Source organism: Grus americana, chromosome 6 (genome assembly GCF_028858705.1).
Source record: "Grus americana isolate bGruAme1 chromosome 6, bGruAme1.mat, whole genome shotgun sequence".
NCBI lineage: Eukaryota > Metazoa > Chordata > Aves > Gruiformes > Gruidae > Grus > Grus americana.
The window spans coordinates 10,926,816-10,954,437 of record NC_072857.1 but is presented as its reverse complement, the minus strand read 5'-3'; the positions used below and the strand labels follow the sequence as shown (position 1 = coordinate 10,954,437).

Genomic DNA, 27,622 nt, shown 5'->3' with positions numbered 1-27,622 from the left:
AAAAATGACAAGGGAGAGAAATGAGTGCTGCTCCCGAAGCGCGGGGGTTAATGCCAGCATTACCACCTAGGGTGAAATTCACCACAAAACTATAATCTGCCATTAGAGATGAGAGAGGTTTATGGGATTAGGCTGTGGTGTTCCCTTCCCTTGTCCTTCTGTGTCTAAGCACTGATCCAGAGCACGATGAGAAAACAATTCCTAAGGATCAGTCTCTCTTACTGTTTAGCAGCTTGGATTTCCCCAGCTTAGATTTTTCTCAGTCCAAATCTTAATTGTCATGAGAAGATTTTCAGCAATGGCCCCACACTAAGCTTTAGGAAGCCCCAGGGATACCTTTCAGCTCCACCATGCGCTCTTAATTGCTCTTAAAGACCTTGTCACACTTTGACTTTCTACTTGTCTGTGAAGCAAAGCTGCATTTCTCCACACCCACCTTTCATCTCTTTTGCCTGGTAGGAATCGAATGCTTCTGCTGGGGAAGCTGAGTGAATACGGCAAAGAACAACTTACCCGCAACACAAGTTTCATCTTAATGAAGCTGTCTGAACTGGAATGATCCAGCTGAAATCTCTGATCCAGAGTCATGTTTGGGTCCTTCAGTAAGTGGGAGAGACACACTACTGAAGTTCCCAGGGCACTGTCCCGATCCTTGTCTTTTATCTGGGAGGGTAGGAGGGTGGAAAAAGTTTTTATTAGATGGCAAACTGGAAAGCATACCACTGGGAACAGCAAAGCAAGAAGGTATTTCAGACAGAGACCAAAATCAGCTTATTTACTTCTGGACACACTATCAAGTAGGGTTACTTCCAAATGGGTGACACCAGTGTTTCAGGAGTGTAACAAATCAGTATGTTTGCAGTAAAAATCCCATCTATTATACAGAGAAGGAACTGCCTTAGCAGAAAAACTCGGCCCTGGGATCTACTTGACTTTCCCTACTTGCTCTGGGGAAAATGTCCCAGGCAGCTGGGATGACAACTGGTCTACGTTTTTACAAGCTTTTTAGGTAATAGTTTGTTTAGCCTATTTAGCCTCAATACACCTTCCAAGTTCACTGGGCTACAGAGGTGGATTTGAACAGCCACAGACCTGGCCGTGGCTACAATGTACACTAGTGAAACACAGGATTTCATACTCAACAAAATACCAAGGTGAAGAGAAAGGACTCTGGCTGAGAATTATGAAGGCTGTGATTTCTGGCAGCAAAATATTCATAGCTTTACTACACTCAGACCTGTCTAAAACCTCCTTTGCATTCTGCAGCCAGAAATGTCTCACGTTTTGAACTAAGATATTATGCATTACATGATCCTACAGCAAAGGTAGATACCAGCATTACCTAACAGAGAATTGCCTGTGCAACAGGTGCTTCTTCCACCTTTTAAGTAGGAGGACCCCAGTACAAACACACAGAAACAACCAGCACGGAAATCACATCCACCATAAAAGAGGTTTCTTCCTCTTGGACTTTAAAGGAAAGGCTTTTCTCTCACCTCAACATGGAGTGACTGGGAATGAGCACTGTGGACAAAGAAGGTGAAAGCCTGGCCCCACGTGGGATCTTTGCTGAAATTGCAGGTCTGCAACAAGAAGATTGTGGCATATACATTAGCTTATTCTGTAAGCAGCAAAGAATACCCCGACACTGATCACCGGAGAGGGTCATGGTGACCCTCTTGTTTTATTCAGTGATGCTACACCCCAGCCGTATGGAGAGAGTGAAATTTCCAGGTCGTAAGCATGCAGAAGCAAAGTCTGGCAAAACCAGAACAAGTTCTGTGGGGCATGGAAATGCTGAAGAACAAGTCTGGTGAGCTGCAGTTGGCCCCAACCAGCACTGTCTGGACCAGCAGCCTGCCTCACCTGCAGCAAGGCACTGCTCCCTCCCTCCCTCCTCTCCACTTAGGAGGGCCAGAGTGCTGCTTCCAGCCTGCAGGCACCCAGAGCCAGCTCCCAGAGCTGTAGCAAGCTGGTGGGGAAGGGGAGAAAAGCTAGAGGGGCAGTTTGAGGGGTATAGAGCTCGTGGGAAGAGTAGGAGGACACAGCTTCGGTGCCATCCACTTCAAGGATGAAAGAGCATGGAAAACATCTGCAGAGGGCTGTGGTTGAGCCCACTCCATAAACCAGCTGCTTCTGCCAGGCCACGAATGCTGGCAGCAAGGGCAAAGGAGCAGGGGGAAGCTGGAAGTCAGACCTAGCTTGGGAGAGGCAGGTGATGTGGTGGGGAAAAGGGAAAGCTAAAAAGGTAAAAATGCAAGCAGAACCCAATTTCTGGATGGAGCAGGTGGAAGAAACAAAGGAAAACAGGTGCCAGCCCCACATGCTCATGCGTAGCCAACAGGATTCATTCCTTTTTGTTGGGTACCCAAAAGAATGTAGGGCCACCTTCATCCGCATCCAGCTGCGGGGCAATAAACACAGCAGCTACTGGGAGGGCAGAACTCAGCTGTTGCTCATACTCATCAGGCAAAAGCAAATATTAAATAATGAAAAAGGAACAGAAAGTGAAGTGGAAGAGATCCAGATATATCTTGTCCAGGTAAGAAAAATTCAGTAAACCTGTGAAACACAGGAGCCAGGAGACTCTGATGAGGGAACAAACACCAGTTTGATGCAAATGACACTCTGCCCTGAGAAAGCATGAACCAGATTGGAAACCTATCATTTTTTTCCTCTTCAGCCCTCATAGAACTTGGGTATCTTGGCCAACATGACCTCACGGCTATGACCACAAAGCCACACATCTGTACAGCAGCTGATCAGGCATCTGCTAATCGAGCACAACTCTGTGACACAGTACTTCCACATGCTGGTTGGCCCACACCTCTGGCCTCTGCAGCTAGCTATCACCATAACTACAGCTCTTCAGCTTCACTAGTCCTACTCTTCCTAGGGGCTACTAGGAGATACTCACCCATAAAACGGAAAGTATTTCAGGAAAGCAGAAGAGTCAAACAGCCTCACCTTGCTTTTCTGAGTCTTGTTTCCTACTGTGAGCAGGACAAAGGAGGAAGGTTCTCGTTCCATCTTCTGTCATTTAATACAAGGAAAAAAAGAAAACAGGAAAAAAAAAAAAAAAGAGACATTTATGGTTTACAGGAAGCTATATCAAACCACTGCTCTTACTTGAAATAAAAGTTGCTGGAAAGCTGACAAGTTTTCAGATGCAGGACATCTGAAGAGTGCAATACACTGGAAAGACTCCAGCCATAACACAGCACAGTCTTACCCTCTACCACGAAGAGTACACATTTAAGCCAAAATTTTCATAGAATCATAGAATGGTTTGGGTTGGGAGGGACCTTAAAGAGTGCGACCACCCAGCCAATTCCTTATCTACTGAGTGGTCCAAGTAGTTTTATGTATTTAGGTTTCAATAGGTGAGCAATTAAAAATTTGTCAGAAGCTGGGAGGAAACAGAGGAGAGACTTGAAGTTCAGTGGGAAGTCTTCATCCTTCCTGAATGAAACAGGACTCTCAGAATTGGTTTCCAAGGCTCAGGACTTGCTGTAAAGCAGCTAGAAGCGTGTCTTTGGCATCAAGTAACAATTCCTCCTTTCCAGAAGCAATAATGAACGTCTTGTACTGTGCTTCTCTGCACTAATGCTATAGAAGTTGAGGCTGAGGATCTGCTCTTGGCACAACATTGTATACAGAGTGAATATAACGAAGTCCAGAATTAAGGATTGTTCAATGTGATGTGTATCACAGTCCTGGTAACTCATGTAAATTGTAAAGATTGCATTTAGGAGGGGAGCTACTCAGAGAGAATGGGAAGCTTTATCCATTGCTCAGAGCTGTGGTTGTGTATAGCTTGTTCAAGAAAAAAATGGAGAAAAACAAGCTTCCCTATACCCACCATTTACATCACAATAGAATAATGCAGTAGTTGGGGGAAAAAGTAAACAGAAGCAGAGAGAGAGGAGGCATGAATGACAGAGTGACTTCCAAATCCCTCTAAAACTGAGGGGGAAGGAATCTGCTGGTCAGGTCTCCAGTGGACAGGAAGGTTACCACAAACAAGCATATTCCTCCCATCCCAATTGGGGGAGGTCAAGCTAAAACAGCTCAGCATGGGAAGAACCCCTGCAGCAGCAGAAAGGATAACATGACTTGGTCTGATGTCTGGAAGCTCTCTGTCCAAAGTATAAAATAAAAATAAAGACAACCCCACACACAATCAAATATTTCTATGCTGCATTCCCCCTTGGATCTCCTAGAATTTCATGGGGGTGGGCTTTCAATCACTATTTTGAACCCCTGGTCACTTAGATTCTGACAGTGAAGAGATTATTTCTTTTAAGGACAGCTAGTTTCAGTTGCTATGATACCGCATAACCCAGAATGTTGTTTTGCAAGTATGGGAGAAGAATATAATTTTTACCTTGAGGTACTTGTTATTTTTGATCTTCTTTGCTCCACATTCACCATTGGAATACTCAAAGTGGTTTTTCTGAATTGGTAAGAGAGTATTTAAAAACAATTAATTTGTGGGTTTTAAAAAAAGGTTAGAAGTGAAGGCTGCCTGCATGCAGTGTGTACTTACTGGAAGGTTGAAGGCGCTGTCCAAGTAGACTATCAGAATAGCTGTAGAAAGACCCTTCTTATCCTGCGAAGGCCAGGAAAGACAAAACAAAACACAAGGTAAGCATGATCACCCATCAAGGACAACATAAAGCACAACAAAAATTCAAAGGACAGTTCCTGAAAGCTAAGCAGCTTTTCACCTTTCTCCTAAAACTTGCAATTTAGAGGAACCCAAGCCAATACAGCATGACAGTTTTAAGCAGACTAGAAGAGGTGTCTTTTCAATTCACTGGCCTTAATGCTCTTCAATCTCTCTAGTGCAGAACTGTTTGGATTCCCCAGTGCAGCAAGACACCTAAAAACATGCTCAACCATGTATATCAACATCAGTGATCCAGTGTCAGCAGAACAGCATGGAAACAAATTTTATTCACTCAGTGGGACTCAAATGCTTTTGCTTGATTATGAAAAAACAGCATCCTTGGGAGATGGGCTTTACCCAAGCAACTCTGCTGGACATGTAAGACACCATTTGGAACCATGGCCCTACCAAGCACCAGTGCTGGGTAATTCTCTATAACTAGTACAGGTTACGGACAGGGGTCCTACACAGATCCTAGATGGAGAGGAAAGGGAAAACTTATCAGAGAAGGGAACTGTGAGAGGCCACCTTGCAGTGAGTCAAACAAAGCTTTGCTAATTCAAGCAAAGAGAGCTGCCAGATTTGAGTTACTCCTGAATTACCAAGGGACCTGGGGCAAGCAAATGCCCTTCCTCTTCAGGAGGAGTGGTGGGGGGAAATCACATCAAAACTTTGTCAGACCAAAAAAAAACCTCCCACGAGTTTGCTTGGGGTTCCTAATTTTACACACTCCTTTGCTGATCACTGGACAGGGATCAGAGCATCTGAATCCTTTAAGCAAACATACTGACCTCATGTAGATTTTCTTGGTCATTTACTAGTGAAAGCCACTCCAGTTTTAAATGCAAATGTCCACTTGTTGTCTTACTTAAGGGAAACCACTAAATGGAGAGAACAAAGAGTAACTTGAGAACTGTGAGACAGAATAATTTTATGTATACATTGCAGTCTCTGAGACTTATGTACAATAGACAATATGAATAGTACTTTGAGCGCCTTAGCTTGTACTTTTGACACTTAGATTGTAGCATGCCCATCTACTTAGAAACACAAGCCAGAAAAAACAAAAATAAGATACCCACGTACACGCAAAGCACACAGATATTTCCAACCAGCAGCAGCACAAGACAGGCACCCTGGCATTGTTTGCAGAGTGCTGGGTTGCAGGATGAACCACAATAAGATCGGATCATTTCTTCCCTCAGCAATCAGACTGCTTCACCAAACTTTATCTGTAGCCTTGTACAAAACATTTGGTACATACAGGACATGAGATATCAACACAAGATATCCCACTGCTGGCTCAGCATAACCTCAGGGCTGTCTGAGGTTGCCAGCTTGATTGTAAAAATTATTGTAATGGCTACTTTAGGTTTTCTGAGCGAAGGTATTTTCTTTTTGTGAAAATACCACAGCACAAGTGTGCAAGGCAGCTTTAAACACACAGAAACAATGTAGTAGCAGAGGGAGAGCACAAATGAGTACATGTAAGCATACATCACCAACCACATTTAGAAATAAGCTGTGATCTTTACCTCATCAACAGTTCTGTCATTCATTACATCCACTAGGCTTATAAGCAAGCTGAAAGACAAAACCCAAACATTTAAGTGTATATTTAGGCACACAGCATCCTGCAGTTGGGGGGAGAAGAAACCACCACCAAAAAACCCCACGCTCAAATCTGTTCCAAATAACAACTTCTACGCATTACCTGAGTGCGTGTGCACTGGAACGCACTTACACTTCTCAAGTGTCCCTCTCAAAATACTTTCAAAACTAAAATAAATTTGAAGTAAATCTCAAGTCGTGTAGTAACCATCACTTCTGATGGCTTCCTAGGATTCTCTGCAGGAGTCTGGGACTATTCTCTACCTTGGTCCATGCTAGTTGCACTAGGAACTAATCACTTGTATCACTATCTGGACAAAGGGCATAGGCTCCCTCAAAATTAAATTTCCAGTATGAATAATCTGGGTGTCCCGTTGCACAGGTTACCAGACCGTGAACAAGGGTCATATTAATTTACCTGCCCATAAAGTCATCTTTATCTGGATCTTCATCGTACAAGTCCACTTCTAAGTCCTGACCAGGCACTTCATGAACAACAAACTGGGGCAGAAAGATGTATTGATTAAAAATAAAAAGCATTTACATAGGTTCATATAGGTTCAGGACAAGAACATGACACTTCATAGCTATACAACACATTAAGGACATTCCCTGCTGTTTCGTGGCTAATTGCGTAACAAATACAATTGATTATAGGTGAAAATATTTCAGAACCAGTTTGCTTGGTTTTGAACTACAAGCTAAACCCCTCAAACTGGTATCCCTAATAAGCAGAGAGGAATCAATGCTAGAGCAGACTACAGCTGCACAGACTGCTGCACTGATTGATATTTAAAGCAGTGCTTTGCACCTCCTCCAAAAACCCACATATGTAAATCAGATCAACCTGAATGACATTTCAAGTTTGCAATGTAAATTTGAACTTGTTTAAGGGACAGAAGTGCCTCAATCAAGTAACAAGGAAGTCCACCTGCTCCAGTGCAGTCAGCTAAGAGTAGGTCCTCCAAGCACAGGGATGTAAACAGCTGTGTGTCCTACAGATGGAAAGATCAACAGATTCAGTACCTCAAATGTCTCATTCCAAATGGGATTAAGATCTCTGGAAACTGTCTTGCTTCGATACTGCACCGTGCCAACGCGCAGAAGAGCATATGGGTCAGACTTCCCCCGGATTGCACCAAGGAAACTGTCTTTCTGGACAAGGTTTTCCGCTTCTAGCAGATGAACCCTTATTACTCCCTGAATAAAATAAGATACAAAATTGGTCATGAAAATGCAATCTTTGGATAATTATAATGTGCCACCTCCTAAAACCAGTTATTTCAGGCAGCAAGGGTAGTCACCATGACAGGTTTGCAAAGACATCTGTGTTGATGCAGTGTATTTCCAATGACTGCTGTATTAAAACACTTCTTCCACCATTTACCTAGAGGGGAAAAAACCACCTTAAACAGACACACAATCCAATCCAGATAATTGCATAGGAAATATTCTGGAATTTATTTTTAAATCAGAAACGTACATATGCACACAGGATTACAGCCACAGTCAAATCAAGTGTAGAGTAAAGATCAATTCCCACTGACTGAAGGGGGAACCTAGCACCCATTGGCAGGTTCTTATTTTATTGCAGTGTGGCCATTCGAATTTGATTTGGTGATATGAGTTTGCAATAGGGAACATCGCTTTGTCATTCATTTATATTTAACTTCATCAATGAGTGTATTAGGTATTTGATGGATGAAGGAGGCTGAAGATCTGAATATGTTGAGCATTTAGGAGATTTGTTATTGGAATTTTTTCCTTAAATTTTTTTCTGTAATGAGATGACACCCCTTGAGCTCCCTATTTACACTCCTTCACAGCATTAGTAAAAAACATTAAGTAGCTTTACACTCATTGCTCATTTATTTACCTTCTCTAACTGAAGCTCTGTGGTATTCTCAAATGAGACTAAAGGTTCGAATTGGTAAATGAGCTCAGTGTCTAGACAGACTTCTTATACCACGTACAGAAGGTAGGACCCCCTCTCAAATTATGAACTATCCAACATCTGCTTTTATATTTCTTAAATATTACCTACAATCCAGGCTGAAACAGCTGATGCAGGAACCTAAGACACTAAGCTTGCATGAATCCACATTGCAGCAAATGTACAATCATATAGATTAACACGATCACTGAAAAAAAAAAAAAACCCAAACCAACTCACATGCGGGATAGGGAACCTCAAGTGGGCAATGTTCATGTTCTTCTTCAGAGGCACTGTGATCCTATTTGGTAGAACCAGCCGTGCAGCAATGAGGTCTTGAATTAGTGAGTCTGACATTACACTGCAGGTGGGGGGGGAAGAAAAAGCAACCTAAATCTCTACAATTGATCACAATTTCATTTAGGAGGAAGGAATGAGGCACAGCGCAAGAAATGAGCACTGCAAAATGGGCGATATTGCCAACCTTCCCCTCACTGCACATGGGCAGTAGAAACTCATGCTTGGGACATTTAGCTTAGAACAAGAAGAAACGGAGAGGACAGTTTAACATAGAACCAGTCACCAAGCATAGATGTGAATCACTGTGGAAGGTCAGGCTGTCTCCTATCAATAATTCTTGTCCAGTTGAGCTGCTGTGGAGCAGAAGATGAGTGTGGGGCAGCCTCTCAAGATCCCTTTCAATTTTATTCCCTATCGTTCTGCACGTAATTGCCATTGCCTTGTGGCACACACAGTGCAGCACCCACTTGCACACAGGGATGTTCCAGTCTAGGGTCACTGGGGATGGATGTGAGTTTGGTTCCAGCAGGTTGTAAATGATGAACAGGAGCTTTGGCCATACGATGATGTTGTCATGCACCCAAACAAGTCATACAAATATGCCTTCTGGGTTTCCTTGGGAATGCTGACACCAGAGACAGACAAGGTGAGGAGGGAATCTGGAATTTTCAGCATTTCACAGGGGGCTCAAGACCTTGAGGCAGTTTGTTTTTAGACTTAGAACATGGCACCAGCTCACACTGCTGTCTGCTCTTGGCCACATCCTGAGACCTTCCTGTAAAATGGAAGAAGCCAGCCACATTCAAAACAAAATGAGGTTGGCTTTTTTTTTTTTTTTAAATAGAAGACCAAGTAAAAGATGAGACTCTATATCTTGGTATATTTTGCACTAACAAGGAAAAGCTTGTTTGGCACACAGGAGATCACACTGGCTGAACTGAGAGTACTGTCTGTCCCGGAGTTTAGGGAACTTTCCTTAAAATTTACAAACTTTTAGCTGTTCAGTTTAAATCTTTTCTTTAGAATCGCTCTATTATATGGTGGGGACAACTAATTTGACCTATTTCTCCTGAGCAAGAAGTATACGGCTATTGCAGATGTCCAATACCCTCCAGGTGATTAATGAGAGGAGTTCAACAAATAACTACAACTCAGCATGAGCAGAAGACAATATTAAGAGAAAAACCCAAGAGCACAAAACACCTGAAAGACTTTCATTCTTTTGATAAATCTAGTGCTTATAAGGCAGCTTCTCAGCATAAGACTGTGCAACAAAATTGTCACAATTCACAGATGAGGCTGGATTCACACAGAAAGCCCTCTCTTACTCCAAATGTAAAACCAGGAGCCTGAAAGCCCTCGGTCAGGCTTTCCTGTCAAATAAACCCACAGGAAGGTCACAGAATCGTCCCTTCTCTTGAGTCTCAGGGTACAGCCAACTAAACACAGCTTGTACATGAGGACAGACTGCATCCAGTTTCCTTACTCTCTTAAGTAAGCCCGATTAATTTGAAAGGGAGAGCTCTTGTTCAACCTGTACTTCAGCCTATTCACAGTCAGGCATGTTTTGCTCCTGGCTTTCATGTGTAGTGCTGATGAACAAGCAAGGGTTTCTGCATTCAAATCCCTGTGAGAGAACCAGGGAGTGAAAATTTAGGACACCGAATTTGCACTTAATTATATGAGAGGCTGTAGGTTGGAACACCTACACACCTTCTCCCTGCAAGGATTAAGGAAACCATGTTAGAAAAGAAGAGATTAATTCCTCTGATAAAAACTGGAGCTCTCAGGGCAAACTTCGGGGCAAAAGGCCACTCTGGCCTGAAATTAAGAAAAAAAAGAAAGCTTCCTCTCACTCAACATCAAAGGTCTTCAGAGGCCCTTTAATGTATAAACTGGCACCTAAAGTAGCCAGCCACTTCCTATGAGTCTGCAAACCATGAGCTGCAGGGGAAGAAAGGGGAGCAGAAGTGTCTGCATTTGCATTTAAAGGTAGAAAGGCAATGGCTGAGTAAACAAATATATTTTCTTCTTGTGTAACAGATTTTCTCCTTACACTGAGGGACAAGGAAAAAGCAAATCTCCAATCTGTAGAAACAGATTGAAACTTAGGACTGAAAACCACTAATGTTTTCATCCTTGCTGTGCAAGTTTTATGTATCAGATCAACCCAAGAGGCATTGGGGAAGAGCTACGTTTTTCTGCTCACCCTTTAGGTTCTTCAGAAGAGAAGGACATTTCTCCTTATAAATCTGGTGCAGTTTGCTTTATCATTGATTGTATTTCAGTCTCTCAGAGGGACCGCAACTCTGTGATACCTTGCCTTTTTTCACTTTTAGGTAAATAAACATAAGCACAGACTGCCAGTCACCCAGATCTACCTCACCTACCTTTGCAAGTAACTGGCACATGGGAAATGGAAGGGCTTGGTTTTTTAGTTGATAGACCATTGTAGTTTTGGGGATTTACTATTTCCGTCCTGAATCCCAAATGCAATGGAGCAATTCAAGGAATTTTGACAGAATGTAAAAAGAACTCTTCTCAGGTTTTGCAAACTCCACAGTCAGATATGATGGGATGAGTATCAGCACGACACCTTTTACACAACGCTCGAGAGTAGCTTTGATGATTACTGAAGAACGCCATCCCAGTTTCCAAAGGCTTTTTAAAGAAGAATAAAGCAAAGCAAAGGAGACACTCACTTAATCCCCGGGATATCCAGGACGTTGCTCATGCCTGCCCAGTTGATTTCCAAGTGCTACAAGAAGATCAGGGAGAAAAATATACAGGACCATTAAAATTTATTTCAGAACAAATGTAGAATTTCAAGGGGCAGTAAATGCTTCTGAAACAAAGTCAGTTGTTTAAAGAAAGCAAAACCTGCACCAGTAAGTAAGTGACTGCACCTGTACATTAAAGCCAACACCTGCTATCAATTCCCTTATCTATTTTACCTGCCATACCTGAAACGAGGATGTCACTGGGACTTACCCTGCAAGCACAGGGAAAGACAGCATTCAGCCCCTAGCAACGGCCACTGGCAGATGCCCTGGGGTCATGTGTAGTAAATCTGACAGCTCTACCTAGACTTTGAAGTTGTTTCCTCATCCTTTCACTTAGGGGTTGGCCTATGCCCTGAGGCAGGGGGATTTACAAACACCACCTGACTTCAGAAGTCTGTATTTCTATTCACAAAATAAACAAAAAGGATTTTTTCATGTGCTAAAATAACGCTACTACATCTAAACACAAAAACACCTCAACCGAAATCAAAAACGTATGACTTCTATGAACTCAAGCAGAGCATAACCCACAAGCAAGCAAAGTTGTGTGCTACAAGATAACTGGGTCTTACAAGACTAGAAGGTTTCTCATATTTTAGTAAACCACAATTCAACTACAAGGCACGCGATCTTACACAGGCAAACTTTCAAAGAACAACCATGACTGAATGGTCTCCAAGATGACTGCATTTAAAATCTACGATTGGGAAGATTTAAAATCCACCTGCTAGGAACCTTGCAGCAAAGGCCTATGAAACGGCTGCTGTGCCGTCACCATCGGAAAGGACTCCCACTCTTAGAGTGAAGCAAGTAACTTTTTAGGCACTACTACAAAAGAATAGGGCAAATTCATTCCCATTTTCTTAGGGTCCGAGAGGAGCAGTGAACAATCAGGAATTTGCTATTCAAACAACTGCACTGCAAGGCATTCAGCCATGCAGTTTGGGTTACAGCAATGGACACCTTGTGTCACTCGCTGAAGATCTTTCCATGCTTTAAGACAGACCAAGTATCAAGAAGGCTGCAGAGTGCAGTTCACTACTGACTCACCGGTTTCTGCATAAAAAACAAGGTCACCGCTCCAATAAAAGGTGGGTCAGTTAGAAGAGGTTCCAGTATCACCCGCAGAGTCCCATACAACTGCAAACAGAATAGACCAAGGAAAACTGAGTCTGAAGGTACTCTCAGGATACAGTTTCAAAACTGTGAGCTTTTCAGTGATGGAGATAATTTTAAAAATCCTACTTGAAATCATTTTACTAACAGTTTAGTAACAACAATAACTCCCTCCCCCCAAACCATTGCTATTGACATCGGGCAATGTTTTCTAAGTTTGTGGAATCTGCCTGCCATCCTGACTGCCATACAATGGAGTGATCTGCCTACTAGTTTTCAACACTGTATGAACAGGTTGTTGGTCTAATCTAAACCAGTTTACAAACACACTGGCAGAACTGGCTCTTTTGAAGTTCTCTACCAACACACAGCCCCTCTGAACTCCAGTGGCAGAAGCTCAACGCTCTAGCACTGATTTTGTTTAAAAGTCACGCTAAGAAGCTTAAAAGTGGTATTTAGGTACTTTCCAAGGACGGCATCATTTCCCCAGCCAAAACACAAGGAGATAAAGCCAATCATTCCAAGCCTGCTAGTTGGTGGTTTCCCACTTAAGTGTCGTGACCTCCCCACTGGGACATGCTACCTCCTGCCACACACCGCCTTGAACAGACAATGTTACCACTGCACGCACCTGTATGCCTTTCACTCCAAGATTAAATTTCGATATGTCCATGTGAATCTCACAGTCCCCTATGTAGCTGAAAGAAAATTCTCACATTATTTCACAGTTTGCAATAGTCCAATGACAAATTTTGGGCTGTACAGAGTATAAATTAAATTAGTTTAGTGATTGACCCCACAGGCAGAGACAGATTTTCAAGCAACTGAAAAGGGAAAGTTAAGCACATTGAACAAGGGTCAGATCTTCACAAGACAAACCCTGCAGTCAGCTGGGATACTGATTTACCTGCAAAATGTCAAAGCAACATCTGTATTTCAAGGTTACTTTTCCATTCTTAAGACTGGCAGTTGGCTGAGGCAAGCTGGCTCCAAGAAGGGGATCGACAGGCTCATTTGAAATTCAAAGTCACAGGAGGGCACAAGTCAAGTGCCCTCTTGCTCCATTCTCTGCCAAAGACCTGACCCTCACTGCACAACCTGGTGACCCAGCTCCCAAGCTGATGCAGAGTCATCCTGCCATCACATATGGGGTCCTCATCTTGCCCACAACCCAGAAGCCCACTTGAAGGACAAATTCATCACTAAAAATAACCCGGTTTCCTTGAGATTGAATTAAAAGAGAGTGACTGATATCAGATTTTGGTCAGTTGCCATGGAGAACATCAGGCTTTAAATAAAACGAATGCCAAGCGAGGTACTTTTGCAATTTGGAAACCACCTTAAACTTTAGTAAAAGTACAAACATCACCTTATGCAAAAACTGATAGCCACTCCCCAGGGAGAAGAACCTAGCAGATTTGTTGATGCCTCTGGCAGAAAACAATTGAGGGGAGCTACCAAGTTCCCTTTCAGTTCTCTGAGAAATAGCTCTTTCTGGATGCAGACACGCAAACACCCTGCAGGTAAAGCAGAGTGTAAAGGTACCGCAGCATAGTGAATGTGCTGTGCTTGCCACCTGTGTGCATAATTTCACCCTATAATCAAAGAAAAATGACAAAATTTTTGCTCTGACCACATGTAGATGGGCAAATAGTGCTGCAGTTGCCACTAATTCACACTGTAATTTGCATACAGACAGATTCCCTCCTCCCTCCAAAAAAGCTGCCAAGAACGTATAATCCTGTGAATTTGTCTCCACTTTTGCAAGCAAAGTTCTCAAATATTTGTTTACAGAGAGTCACTTAGCAGAATTTTAAAAGCTCATAACACACAAATTAAAGCCTTTAATGTTAGAGCATTCTCATTTCTTAAATAATCAACCTCACAGGCCATGCCAAAATTAACACAATCTTCCTTATAAGCTAGTCACAGAATTAAACAAACTTACTTTTACGTTTATTAATTTCTACAATTTTGACATTATCTTATGGCTCATTACACTGGGTGCTAATAGACTTTGTCGCAATAGAAGTCTAAATGAGAAGCCAAAATGAGTTCCTCAATTTGCAGTAATTAATCCAAGAGGATTTAATTCAGCTGTTGCCAGTGTCCAACACAACAAATAATAGTTGTGGTGTTTCAATTTACAACCTTTATGCCTTTCCACATAGTCAAAAACTCTTCCCACCCAGTCCTAGATGTTTCCTTTGTCCAGTAACACTTTGATACATGCAATCATGTTTTAAAGTCTAGATGTCAGAGAAGTCTTTACCCCTTTTATCAGAGCCTGAGCCTTTAATTATCCTTAAGTCTGCTTCATACTGGCATCACCCAACGCCAGGGTGCTTGGTAGAAAGGATGCACTCTTTGTTCATTAGTTTTACTCTTCATTTCCAGTCCAAGCTGCTCGTGCTTTCAACTGCCCCCTCTGCTCAGTGTAACCCTGCTGTGCTCTGCTGTCCTCCCCCAGACAGAGCACACCTGAGCCAAACTCAAGCCTTGACACTCAGAAGTGTGTAGGGCTGAACCCATCTGCCACTATCCACAGGACCACGCTTTACCCACCTGTGAGAGGTGGAAGAGGAATCTGTTTCTCCTAAATTGCATATGGCACAAGGAAATGCAGATAAGCACGCCTTGCACTGTGAACGAGAACTGGAGAAGCTTGTACAAGTGCATGTATCTGTATCTTTTCTATACTCAGGTGGAAAAGCTGGGCCCAGTGTTTATGATACCATGGCAATCCATCAGCTGAGGGCAGAGACGCTACAAGAGCGCCCAATGACAGGTTTGACTAACTTGGATTTCTACATATGCCTTTAGAAAGGGCACACGCAATTCTCACCCTATAAAGTAACTCCCTATGGGCCCCATCTTCTCATCCGCCTGCATGCTAAAAGTCAGCTTCGGTCCAGCCTTCTCCAGTGCTTTGTAAAACAGACTACTGCTTATTCTGCCTGACTTTGGACTTGGGTAAATGAGCAAGCAGTATCAGACAAATAAGAGAGACAAGAAAACATGACCAAGTACCACAGAATACGAGAAAAAACAGACCACCTCTGCCTTTCCCCTTTGCCTATCAAGTCAGGCTCCTGAGGGCAAGCGTTCCTTTTCTGCTCAAGACTGACAAGTTTCCAAAATGCTTTTAGTTTCTTGCGAGATCCTACAAACTTAGTCAGTCCAAACTCCACCAAAGCTCAAAACATTATCGCACACTTCTTTTGACTGCTTTCTCCAATTCTGCACTAGATGACAGAGACTGTCTTTCCAGATCTGAAAACTCGCCAGTTAGGAAGTCCAGAGATTCTCTTTTAAGAGTAAATTGCAATGCACCTATATTTTTAATTAAGATATACATACTAATTACTACACTATTCTTCTATGACATCTGATGTACTGTAAGTGCCACAGAAGAGCATGGAAATGAAAATTCAAAACATTTCCAATGAAAAATTGAGTACTAAATCAGATTAATGAAATAGCAAGCAACTGGATTCCAAGATATTCTTTTGGGAGGTAATAGTGCCTTCAAATACTTTGAAACTCTGATGATTATAGCCAGTGATTACATGGCTACACAGTGGCTCAGGCAATTGCAGAATTAGTGGGATGAAAAGCAGCTGTAGGAGGCCAAGTGGCTGCACTTGAAAAGTTCCCATTTTGAAAAATGCACCATTGGAGAACGTTTCTAGAATGCTTTGACATTAATTCATTTGGAGAATGCAACTGTCAGCTCCCTATGCTCAGGGGACAGATTAATGATTTAGATCTAGGGGAAATTGTTTGGAGATCCCAGAGTATTGCCAGTTTATTTCCAGCTAGAAACTCATATTTCAGATTTGGGGATTTCAGAGCCCAGTCTGGTGGGGATCTCATATTTCATTTAGCCACTGCAAGAATCCTGACACTTTCTTACATGTCACGTGAAAGCTGTAGATCAGGTATATTTGTGCTGGAAAGCAGATACATGAACAGAGTACAGACACCAGGACCTTCAGATAGATAAATGACAAACTTTGTTATTGTACGGAAGACCTGAGGGTAAGCAGTGATTATCTCAACATTTCTGTTCAGTCCTATAAGCCGTGACAAAATTTACACAACTTGATTTACACCAACTGGGTGCATCATCTCAGGGACCAAACAACAGATTTTGAAAGAAGACTTATAGCCTTCTTCCTTGCCTTTGCCAAAGGTTCTCTGCCTCACAAGTAATTACCTCTGACCCTTGTTTTTTCTGCCAAAACCTCAAGTATAGTCCTTGCACGTGGGACAGTCAAGACTGTAACGAGACAGCATTCTATGTAACCATTCCCAATGCTCTGGGTGTGTAAGCTGTTATTAACGGATTTAATCAAAGTGACTTCTCAAGCTCATTTTGGTAACTCCGCGTGATAACAGACCTACTGCATCACTGGCTCTGCTGACAGGTACTGCTCATACAAGTAAGGGACCTCTAAGTGCTATTTTTCACAGTTCCCAAGCAAAGGATGCAATTTCTGATATTACATCACAAATTTAACACAGAGAAAAGGAAGCTCTTCTTCACACGGCACAGACCTGAACCACGGCATTCAGCGCCACATCATGTTATGGAGATCAGGAGCACAAACACATTAAACGAAGCACTTGATGGACCATATGCCTGTGAGTGGCTATTAAAACGACACAAATTATTCCATACAGACCACAAAGAAAGGCTAAAAGGGAAAGTTTTTTTCTACTCCTGTCCTTTTCCTGTGTTTTTCCCTGGCCAAGTCAAAGACTCTCAGCTTCAGAGACCAGTTGCCTCCTTGATAAAACTGAAGGAAAAAAATCCCTCCTCCTGTACTGATGTGAGACTGAACACAAGAAGCATTTACAGAGCCTGCTGAGATTTCTGGATGCAAGACACTGCCTAACACAAAGGGTAACTGGAGCGGGGCAGGGCTGCTGCCGAGGCTGGAGTGCTGTCCACCAGGATAACAGCACCCTGCGTGAAGCAGCTGCTCGGCCTTCCCCACTGCAGCTGCCCTGGGCAGTGCTGCACGCAGCAGGCAGGTCAAGCTCACGTGGGTTCACCAGTGAGGGAACTCCCACAAAATTACAGCTAGCAAGCACCAAGGCAAAGGAGTCATGTTTATAACATGCAGACACGTTCATCCTTTAATGATCACTGCAACATAGCTACGCTTCTCTGAAACTTAATCCAAGAGATGGAAGTCTGCAATGCCGAGACCACAGTGACTAAGTGCCCCGCACTGGCACACACAGCACATCCCTCTCTTCTCCAGAGCTGTGATGCCAGGATGCAGCTCTGTGAATATATCCAGCCGTTTAAATCTCACCAGCATACAGTGATCAAGAGGTAGTGCAAAGGGCAGCAGCCTCACATTGGGGCAGCTCAAGTCCATCTGCTCTAAGCAGCTCTTCTCCCAACGCCACTGCACCAGTGCAGACACCCACTGCTATTCGTGTAGCTAAGAGAGTCTATTTTGTAATGGGGGTTTGCCTTACTCCAGAAAAGTGGAGATTGCCCATTTCTTTTATTGAAGAAAAAAACCCCATGTTCCTTTGGCAATCCAGAAAAAGGCAGGTAAATAACACCACTGTTCATATATTTGTTTCTGCCCATCCCTGGAGAGCATGGACACTGTACCCAGCTTAGCTGCAGAAACTGAAGTTAATATCTTAACATAAGAGAAGCTGGGTCCTTTATCACAGCCCAGGAGAAGAGACCCCCATCAGAGAGACGAGGTAGTCTGTACACTCCTGTGTGAATACAGAAAATACTTCGGTTATCAGATGACAGTTCAGGTTTAAGACATTGTCAGGATGAGGAACAGAAGTGTTTGGCCAATTTGGAGATGCTGATGGGTCTGCCAGAGGGACAGGAATGAGGAGGTGGGGGAATCCCTCTGCAGAGGATTGTTAAAAGACAGTGAAAATGAGTATGTGGGAGAAGCAGCCTGGAGAAGTAGTTTGACAGAGAACAGCAGCAACCTCCTGCAGAGCCTTAAAGGCATCAAATCCCTCAATCTCAATGTGGAAAGCCCGAATGATTTGCCAAAGGCCCTAAAACTGGTCCGGCTATTACAAAGAGCACTTCACTGACAGCACTGAAGCACAAGAAGTTCTGGCTGAAAATCAAGCATTTCATTTTGCAGGGAGCAATGGTGCTCTGCCAGGGCTAGGGATGCTGCCATGCCATTGCCACATTAAGCAGCAGGCACAGTTCTGAGCAGCTCTGTGCTGTTGCCAAGACACTCTGTAATCTCACACTGCTTTTTCCTGGCACTGCCATGAAGAAAAGCCATTTAAATTAGGCAGCTCAATCGCCCACTAAACTTACAGAGCTACAGCAGCACGCAGGTGGTAATTCCCCCAGTAATTCCATTCTCCAGGCTAAACCAGGAGAGAGTTTAGCTCTGCAGTGGCTCTGATGTTAACAAAACACACAAGCTCATTCAAAACAGCCTGGGAGGTATCAAATGTTTTATCTAATTTTGTTGTTGTTGTTGTTAATAGAGCTAGAGGCAGTTTGCTGCTCAGAGAACAGCTGTAATCAAAAAAAGCAAATGTGTTGGGTGGCATATGGAACAAATGGTGAGTAAAACAAGAGGATTAATCTAGGGGAAGAAATGAAAAAATAAATAGCACTAGTAGTTCTGGAAGAACTGGAGAGGTTGAACTGAAGAGGAACCATAACGGGGCAAGACAGACCAAGCACGTCCATGCCCGAGAGCTGTCAGAACAGGGAATACAGTTCCAAAACCTGGGTTCTTACTGCCATGAATGGCAAAGCCAAGGGACACATTCTTATACCCATGGCAGCAGTGATGGGCCAGAGTAGGTAAAACCTAGAACTGTGCAGGTGACACTGCTTTCTGACTTAAAGGCTGATGCACAATGTCTAACTTCTGTAAGTATGGAAGACACCAGCTGGGGGACAGACTATCTCATATCATTCTAGGTTGATATAAGATAAGGATTTCTCCACTTCATGCTGATCTTAGTGGACCACATGTCCAGTCCGGCATGACAACTCACACACAGGTGTCAAATGGGCAGTGAGTTAAGAACCATTTACATAATCATTGATTCAATGTTACCATATCTGCAGGTCTAGGATAACTTGTCTTCTATCGATCTCTTTGGTGTAGGTTTTTATTCCATTGATTCTAGGGCACTGAAACATAGACAAACAAGATACAGCATAGTTAATATCTTTCAAGTTAAGCCTAAGTGAAAAGTCCTACTTGCTTCAGTCAATTTGAGTAAAGAAGCATCCATTAAAGACTTTGCACAACTGCATGTAAACTATGAGTAAATCCCACAAGATTTTTGCTTAGAGAGGTAGCGTGAACAGCCTTGGCAGTCCTCAAACACAGGGCTGGTTGCAAGCAGCCTGGGCTGCAAGCCTTAGGAAGCACTGACAACTCCTATCGCACAGGTATAACAGAAAGAAATGTGGATACATGCCCCTTTTTCTATCTCCAGTCCCGTGATACTGACGGCCGGTGGGAAGGGATGTGTGTATCTCGTATATGATCTTTCCTTCACAGTGAAGACACTCAAGTCAACACGAGGAGGTAACAAAGGAGGCAGCAGTGTTGTGTTGCACCAATACCATTTTGTTAAACACTCAGAGCTATTAAGGAGCTGAACATCAAACTCCCCTTGCATCTGAACTTTTCCGAAGAGAATGAACTGCCAGTGTTGCAAAGGATTCACACTACCTTCTCGCCAAAGTGGATCTTGGTAAACGTGCATGTTTTCAGATGTACATTCTTTGCTCTGATTTTTGGTTCAAGAACTTCTTTAAATGTTTTTTCCATGATTGTCCCAAAGTATGGCCAAGCCTGTACAAGGACCTAAAGAACAGCAAAAGCAGAAACACACTGACGATTCTTTGTATAAGACACCTTTTGTTGAGAAACAGACACACACATTACAGAACACCTGGCTATTAATGCCTGTCCTTTTAAAATACCAAGTCACATTTGTGCTCTTAAGTCATCCTTATGGAAGGATCCATCTCAGTTCCTCAGAAAAGGAATTTAAGGGTGAGTTTTCAGCACCATAGAGTCTATTGACTGCTTCTAACCACAGCGCATACACACATATGTATATACACATATGTATATACATCTATATATACACACACACTCATTTTTTGTTTTTAATCTCAGAATGAAGTGTTGTGGTCAAATTCATCGAACCTGTATCAGCCAGGCACACATTTGGTTCTCACCAAAACCTCAGTGGTGACTCTACACTTAAGTGGCTCCAAGACTTAAGCACAGACATTGATATGACTGAGCCATATTGTAGTGATTTGATAACTTCCTCAGACTTGGCCCGCAGAGTTTGTGCCATGATGCAGCTCAGAGCAGATGGCCTCATGAACTGGAGTTCAGAGCTCCTCACCTTGTTCAGCCACTCCACTCGTTCAACATCAGGGAAGTGAACCTGCATGCAAAGAAAAATGAAGTGAGTGCCACATGCCATCTGTTTCTGCATGCTGCAACACATGCAAAAGATACTCTAAAACTTGTTCCACGCTCCGTGGTAAGCCGAGATCCCGCTGGACTCATACATACATCCTTTATAATTTACTACCTGCTTGAAAAGTTGTAAAAGGCAAATAAAATAGTAAAAAATAGTAAAAGGCAAAAGAACACACGTGCATTGATGTACCAGTATGCCTCTAGGCACGTTTATATGATTAAAGCAAGTGTCATATCCTGTTCATGATGTAAAGCAGCATTAGATTTCTCATCCTTCTTTTGGTCATGCCTTGGGAAGCCACGAGAACCTGTTTCCCTTCAAGATCACGAGCTGTGCAGGACCTGTTTCCTGCACTGCCTCACCTTACCCAGGACACCGCACTTTGGAAAACAAGAACCTGCTTGGGAAACTCAATTTATTGGTTGCGGCAGCATTTCTCCTCTAATACTAACATAGTGCCAATGGCTTCAGGGAAAAGAAGCACTGTAGGAGTTGAAGCCTATTAGCATACACTGTCATGTAACAGTCCAGTATTTTCACCTCTCAGAGCTTTTTAAGATCTAAGGACAAATTAAAATGAAGTAGTCATTAATACACCATGTTTTCAAGTTGGACACATCAAATGCCAACAAGAAGTGTGTGTGTTCGTTACAGAATCCCTCCAGTTCCCTGAAGCGATGACTTGTTTAATCAGAATCAGGACAGTCAGATATGAGGCCACTCTCAAGTAACTAACTGATCTCTCAGATGTCACCAAGAGGCTGCTGAGTGAAGAGCCACAATCACCTTACTACAATCACACATGAAAGTCTAACAGATGCCGTATTTTCACCCAGTGCTACAAGCTGGTAGCAGGTAACTGCAGAAGCGAAGGATGGTGCAGCAGCTTCTCAGAATGGGCATTTGGGCCCTGCTCAGCTCTACAAAAGCACCCGAATACAAAGGGAGTCCTTTGACTATCATCTAGCCTGATAACAGTCAGTGGGTAGGACAATACATTACCTCCTGATACAAGAGCTATGAATTACACTCTTCAGTCAAAGGCTTGCTGTTTAATTCAGCAGCTTTCAGAGAGGTGCTCAGAGATGTTGGGATGGAACGGACAGCACCTTGCCTTTTATTCCAGCTTGATGTATGTTTTCAGAGCCCATTTCCCTTGCTCAAATAATGCTTCAAATTATCTCCAATTATTACATTAAAAAAACCAAAAGTGATATTACCTTATTCTTTATAAGCAATTTCTTTTGATGCTTTGAATAGCAACTTTTTCATTAAACAAGACGATGCAAGTTCACTGAAATGTCAGCCTACCCAGCCCTATTTGCATGATAAAGTAAGAATACAGCACCAGAAGGGACAATCAATACTGATAAAACGCGGCTGACATTTTACAGTAAGGCTGATTATGTGAATCAAGGGACCTCCACTTCACCTGCCAGCCTTTCATCTTTCACAAAAAGGTCCTCCACCAGGGCACGTAAATCCTGGGTGGCCTGAAGGCAGTTGGTCCCCAGCTCCAACACAACTGCCAAGCACCCATGTCGCACAGCATTTGCTCCACAGCCCCGGATCAGTCACAGGCAGGGTAGAGCAAGGACAGAAGTAGTGTGATGAGCTGTCCTCAAAAGATCTTACAGCGAGGAAAGGGACGTGACCCAAAAGGAAGGACAGACCAGAACTCAGAACAACAGTTAGACCACCACATCCCAGTGAGAAAGCCCTTGTGTGAGACCCACCAACATTAAGAGGAGAAACATAGCACAGTATAAATCACTAAAATTGGCTGGAATTATTCACTAGAGCCAAAGCTGCTAGAGGTGCAACTGCAAGAGGCATCCAAGAAGGAAGCTGGTGTCCAAGGAGACTTGGAACAGCATATAGGAGCATCTGGAAATAGGCAAAAACCATGAGGAGGAGGCAGCAGCCAGACCCACCTTAAAAAAAGCAAAATTGAATTAACTATTTGAGCCACAGACACCCAAACCAGACAGCCAAGGGCAAACTCCAAAAGCAACCACAATGAATCACAGATCCCTGTATCACACCTCAGATTGCTGTGACAGGATTAGCAGTGATTGTGGTACGTTTCCATCCCACTTGGCACCCCCTCATTCATGTGTCTGCAACACAGATCCTACCCAGGCACTTTGTGCCTCAGTTTCCTTTGTCAGATGGAAGAAATAACACTGCTGTAGCTCAAAGGTACCACAGACCACCAGGAGCTCCTTGGCTAACACAACAGTGCTCTCAGAGAGGCAAACGCCATAGAAATTGGCCAACTACATGTCTCTGCTGAAAAACAGCTTTCTGCCTATTATGAAAGGCCACCAGATTTCAGTCGGTTCCCTATACCAAAGGTCACCTGCACTCAATGGTATGAATTCAATGAGCAGTTCTGTAGAAGACACAGAGCTTGGTATCCAAGTGTTGCATCTAGATCATCTGCTGTCTAGTAAGACATAAACTCTGAGCAAAGCCTCTCCTACCCACAGGGTATTCCCATAGCATGCATGTCCCACTAACAGAAGATGAGTTCTGCTCTAGTTGAGCCCAGAGCTCACCAAGCTCTCTTCTTGACCCAACAGCTTACTCTAAGAACTTATTGTGTCCTAATACTTTTTGGGAAAAAACCATCCACAGTTCCATACTTTTTAGCCATGTGCTCTGGACCTCAGACTCACTTCTGACCCTCATTACTGCTGAGAGCCCTGGCAGCAGGGTCTCATCCTTGAGTTTGTCATCAGTACATCACAGGTAAAGAGAAGCACAAAACACTTCCTACTATGCCCAGAATCAGCCACCAAGAGCTGCCGAAGTTAACACTGTCTCAGAATAAGACTTACTCCTGTAGCCTTGGGCAAGTTACACTATCAAAATCAGTTTTCCCTATTTACAAAAGCAGGCATACTTTTGCCAATATTTTAGGAATGCTGCAAAAATTACTTAGCATTTGAAAAGAGCTTTGAAGATCAAAAACACTAGGCAAGGGCCAATTACTAGGAGGTAAAGAAAATGTGTAAGTTTCTGCATGGCTCCACCTTGCCCTGGAGCAAGCTACACCAAGGATCACAGCAAAAGCAAAACCCATGTCTGACACAACAGTGCCATTTTGTTCAAGTACAACACAGGAATCTATTCATCAGGGGTTTTTTGTTTGTTTGTCTGGGGCTTTGTTAGGTTTTTTGGGGTTCTTTTTTAAGGGACAGGTTTTTTAGCTCCCAGTTCAGGGGCAAAAAAAAAAAAGTCTAAACAAGCCTTTTGCATGAACAAGGAATTTACAGGCAAAGTTTTAGAAGGACTGTTCTGTACCCAGTAATATCAATTTCTCCTGGTAAAAGGGATTTTACATCAGGAAGAAACTCAGCATACTCAGATGTTCTCACCTGCAACCTGCTAACAGCTGCAAAAACAACATGGAGAAGTCACCACCACCCCCAGGAGCCAGAAGCCTGGCTCCCTCTGCTCTGGGCACTGACTGGTTCTACAAAAGTCAGGCTAAAGGCTGCATAGGCTGAAGCCAGCAAGTCTCACCTCTTCAAGACACAAATCTGACTCTGCTCAACATGAGCAGATTTCCAGCCTGGTTTCCTAAGGAAGCACAGCCTGCCCACGTAAGCTGTCTAGCACAGGAATGCCTCTATTCCAAACTCACTGGCTGGTTTCAGCCAAGAAACTGGTGCTGCAAAGTAACCCTGCAAATTCCCTGAAACAGATGGTTGAGTAGACGAGGGAAACCCTCCCAGCGTCCCCCCTGAAGGAAAGGCTGCAATATGAATGCATCTCCTAACAACTGATACCAGGACTGAGCAGAACCTGAGTCACATTTGAAGGAGCCACTGCACTGCTCTTACGGAGAATGGTTTTTAACCAACTAGCTCCATCAGTGACTGGTCTTAAATCTTCACTGGGCAGATCCTACTCATTTTACTAGAGGGCATGTGAGGAGACAACTATTTACCACTCTCCTAAGACACTGCCATTGCTTCACACCTCCAGAACCCTTCCTAGGATTACACACTGCAAATCCAACCCATGCTCCCCCTAGCCTGAAGTGTATTCCTACTCCCACCTCTGCATATCAGGAGAGAAGAACAGAAGGGACATTTTTAGAACTGTTTCAATTGAAGGCTCATGAACACTGAAAGGCAAAAATGAAAAAGAGACAACATTGCAGAGAATATACTGAATAGACAATAGGTGAGAATCATCCTCCAAGATTAGCACAGAGAAGTAGATCACATTGAGGAATGGGAGTTAAAAAAACATCAAGTACAAGCATGGAAGCAAACACCAACTGATGAAGAACAAAAGTTACTGACACAGAAAAGGAAAGGAGGAGAAGCGGCAATACAGATAAAAGCTAAAACTAAAAGCACACAGTGCAGCCCCTTTACCCTTAGGTCCTACATCCTGCATTCCAGCAGCCAACTCCAAGAATTCACAAGTCAGGAGCAAGGCCTTGTAGAGAATCTGACTCCACTTTCTCTGCGAGGATGTGCTATGCAGTAGGAGACGGCGGTGACATACCCCCCTGAGGATCCCCTAAAGGAGGATGAACGGCCCCAGCTCCATTGGCCTCTCCTCACACCCCAAGTGCTCCAGCCCCTGATCATCTCAGTGGGCTCTGCTGCAGTCTTCCCATTTGTCAAAACCTCTCCTGTGCTTGGGGGACACAGCACTCTTGGTGCAGCCTTGTGAATGCCAAATACAGGGCCACCAATAATCCCTTCCATCAATTCCCTGCCCATGCACTAATGAAGCCTGACACTTTCAACCACAAAAACCCACAAACTTTTCAGATTTTGTGTGTGTGTGTCGAGGGGATGAGTCTGATTTTTCAGTGATGACTAAGAAACTCAGTTTCTCATTACCAAGATTCAGGGCACTTCAGGATAAAACACAACACTATTCTCACAGCATCAGGGCAAGAGCTGGCACCACCACACTCATTAATGCTCTGAGTTGTTTTAAATGCTCTGTCAATACAAACAAGCAGAAACCTTATTCAGAGACAGATGTCGGCACCCGGCGGGAGGGAACATGTGCATGGAGCTGCACCAGCTCTGCTAGGAGACCCTGGCCTCGCTTCTCAGAAGTTCTGACTGCCTTCCTTTCCCACAGTGTTCAGGAGAGCCAAGTGCTGTAGGCTATATAAAACAGTTTGCTGACTATAAATGTCTCCATGCAACATTCCTTACAAATAGACCTCTTTGATATTCTCTTTCTTACAAGAAAAGCATTTCCCTACCAGTCGCTGATATGTTTTTAAATGTCAAGCAAATGACAAAGAAGAAAAACCCCCTCATCATCCTTTTCCATTATCCAACTCAACAAATAATCAAATATGTAGAATAAAATGTTCAGTTTCAAGTTTCATCACTTTAAAACCTAGATTTGCTAGGCACAAATATGAAGAACAAACAGGGGTTGGCTTTCCATACCATCAAGAGATGGCTCTTTAAAGTATTTGGGTTTTACAGGCAGAGAATATTATGTTTACAGATTTTTTTTTTTTCATATGATACTAAATAGAAGGGGAGAAAGCCTTCTGGATGAGAAGGTCTAAAATAAGTATCCTCTATGTCAAAATAGCTGCAATGCAACAGCACATATTTGAAAGAAGATTTCCCTGGGGATATAGCATTCTATTTTACAAGCACGCTTACAGCAACATGCACATTTCCTGGACTAAAACAACTTCCACTTTAGTACTCACTTTACTGAGGAAGACTTCAAAATTAGAGCCGTTACTGCTCGGTCCAAGCCCTTCGGCTGCTCACTACAGAATACCCCGCTCTCTATACTGAGCCGGGCGCTCTCCAGCCACGCAGCCCAGAGCCGCCCGCCCGCCCGCCAGCGGGAGCCCGCAGCGTCCCCGCTCCCAGGGGCTCCTGCCGCTGCTGCAAAGGGATGCTCGGCAGAGCGGAGGGCGCAGAGCATCTCTCCCCCTCCGGTCCTCACTCACCCAAGCCGGCAGGTGCCGAGCGGCCAGGCCCCGGCACACCGCCTCCCGCTCGTCTTCCAGCAGCGCGAAAGCGGCAGCCAGCCGGTCACGCTTCCACCGCCGGTTGTGTCCCCAGCACAGCCACAGCGCCAGCCCCAGCAGCACCCAGCTGCCGCTCAGCCCCAAGTACCCCGCCAAGTAGACGGGACCAAGCCACAGCAGCGCTCGTGCCGCGGACGAGAGCAACAGCCGCGGCAGGACACCCGACCGCCGGGTGGCGGAGCGGAAGGCAGCCGCGGGATTCATGGTGCGCGCCGGAGCCCCCCGACTCCGAGGGGTCGCCCCTACCGAGTGCGCCATCCCCGCACCGCTGCGGCAGCTGCCTCCGCCCGGCGGGGAGGCGCGCCCCGCGCCGCCGGGGCACCCGCCCGGCCCGGCCCCGCCGCCAGCGCGCCACGGCCCGCCCCGCCGCACTATGGCGCCCCCCAGCGAGCGCGTCGCGAAGCACCGCCGGGGCAAGCCGCGCCGTGGCGTCCCCCGCAGCTCCCCGGGCCGAGCGTGGGGCGTCCCCCGCTGTCGCACGCAAGGGGCGGGAGGCATCCCCGGCCAGCCTAGCTTCCCCCAGGGTCACCCGGCACCGGCCCTACCGGTAGCCTGCCGGTGAGGGGCAGTCACCGTATCCGAGCGGGTGAAGTGAGGGAACTCATCACATACGCACGTAGAAAGGCAGGGACCAGCTGATGAACAGCTGCTGAAAAGGGGTCGCTCCCACC

General features: G+C 44.3%; 1 protein-coding gene across 2 annotated transcripts in view; it reads right to left on the bottom strand.

Annotated features, from left to right (window-relative positions):
• Positions 1 to 27,298, bottom strand: part of ESYT3 (extended synaptotagmin 3) — a 33,613-nt gene extending 6,315 nt beyond the window's left edge. Inside the window, exons 1-17 of one of the 2 annotated variants that reach the window (XM_054830908.1) lie at positions 26,871 to 27,298; positions 20,825 to 20,866; positions 20,134 to 20,268; positions 19,507 to 19,583; positions 13,047 to 13,113; positions 12,350 to 12,439; positions 11,219 to 11,274; positions 8,457 to 8,577; positions 7,310 to 7,483; positions 6,702 to 6,784; positions 6,208 to 6,256; positions 5,464 to 5,553; positions 4,550 to 4,612; positions 4,388 to 4,456; positions 2,968 to 3,033; positions 1,497 to 1,583; positions 514 to 663 (exon numbers count right to left, since the gene is read on the bottom strand). In XM_054830908.1, coding sequence (XP_054686883.1) covers positions 514 to 663; positions 1,497 to 1,583; positions 2,968 to 3,033; positions 4,388 to 4,456; positions 4,550 to 4,612; positions 5,464 to 5,553; positions 6,208 to 6,256; positions 6,702 to 6,784; positions 7,310 to 7,483; positions 8,457 to 8,577; positions 11,219 to 11,274; positions 12,350 to 12,439; positions 13,047 to 13,113; positions 19,507 to 19,583; positions 20,134 to 20,268; positions 20,825 to 20,866; positions 26,871 to 27,209 — 1,758 coding nt within the window. In that variant the 5' untranslated portion in view covers positions 27,210 to 27,298. Of the gene's footprint in view, positions 1 to 513; positions 664 to 1,496; positions 1,584 to 2,967; positions 3,034 to 4,387; positions 4,457 to 4,549; positions 4,613 to 5,463; positions 5,554 to 6,207; positions 6,257 to 6,701; positions 6,785 to 7,309; positions 7,484 to 8,456; positions 8,578 to 11,218; positions 11,275 to 12,349; positions 12,440 to 13,046; positions 13,114 to 19,506; positions 19,584 to 20,133; positions 20,269 to 20,824; positions 20,867 to 26,621 lie in introns of both variants that reach the window. The other variant, XM_054830909.1, reaches the window with a different exon arrangement.
• Positions 27,299 to 27,622: the final 324 nt, after the last annotated feature.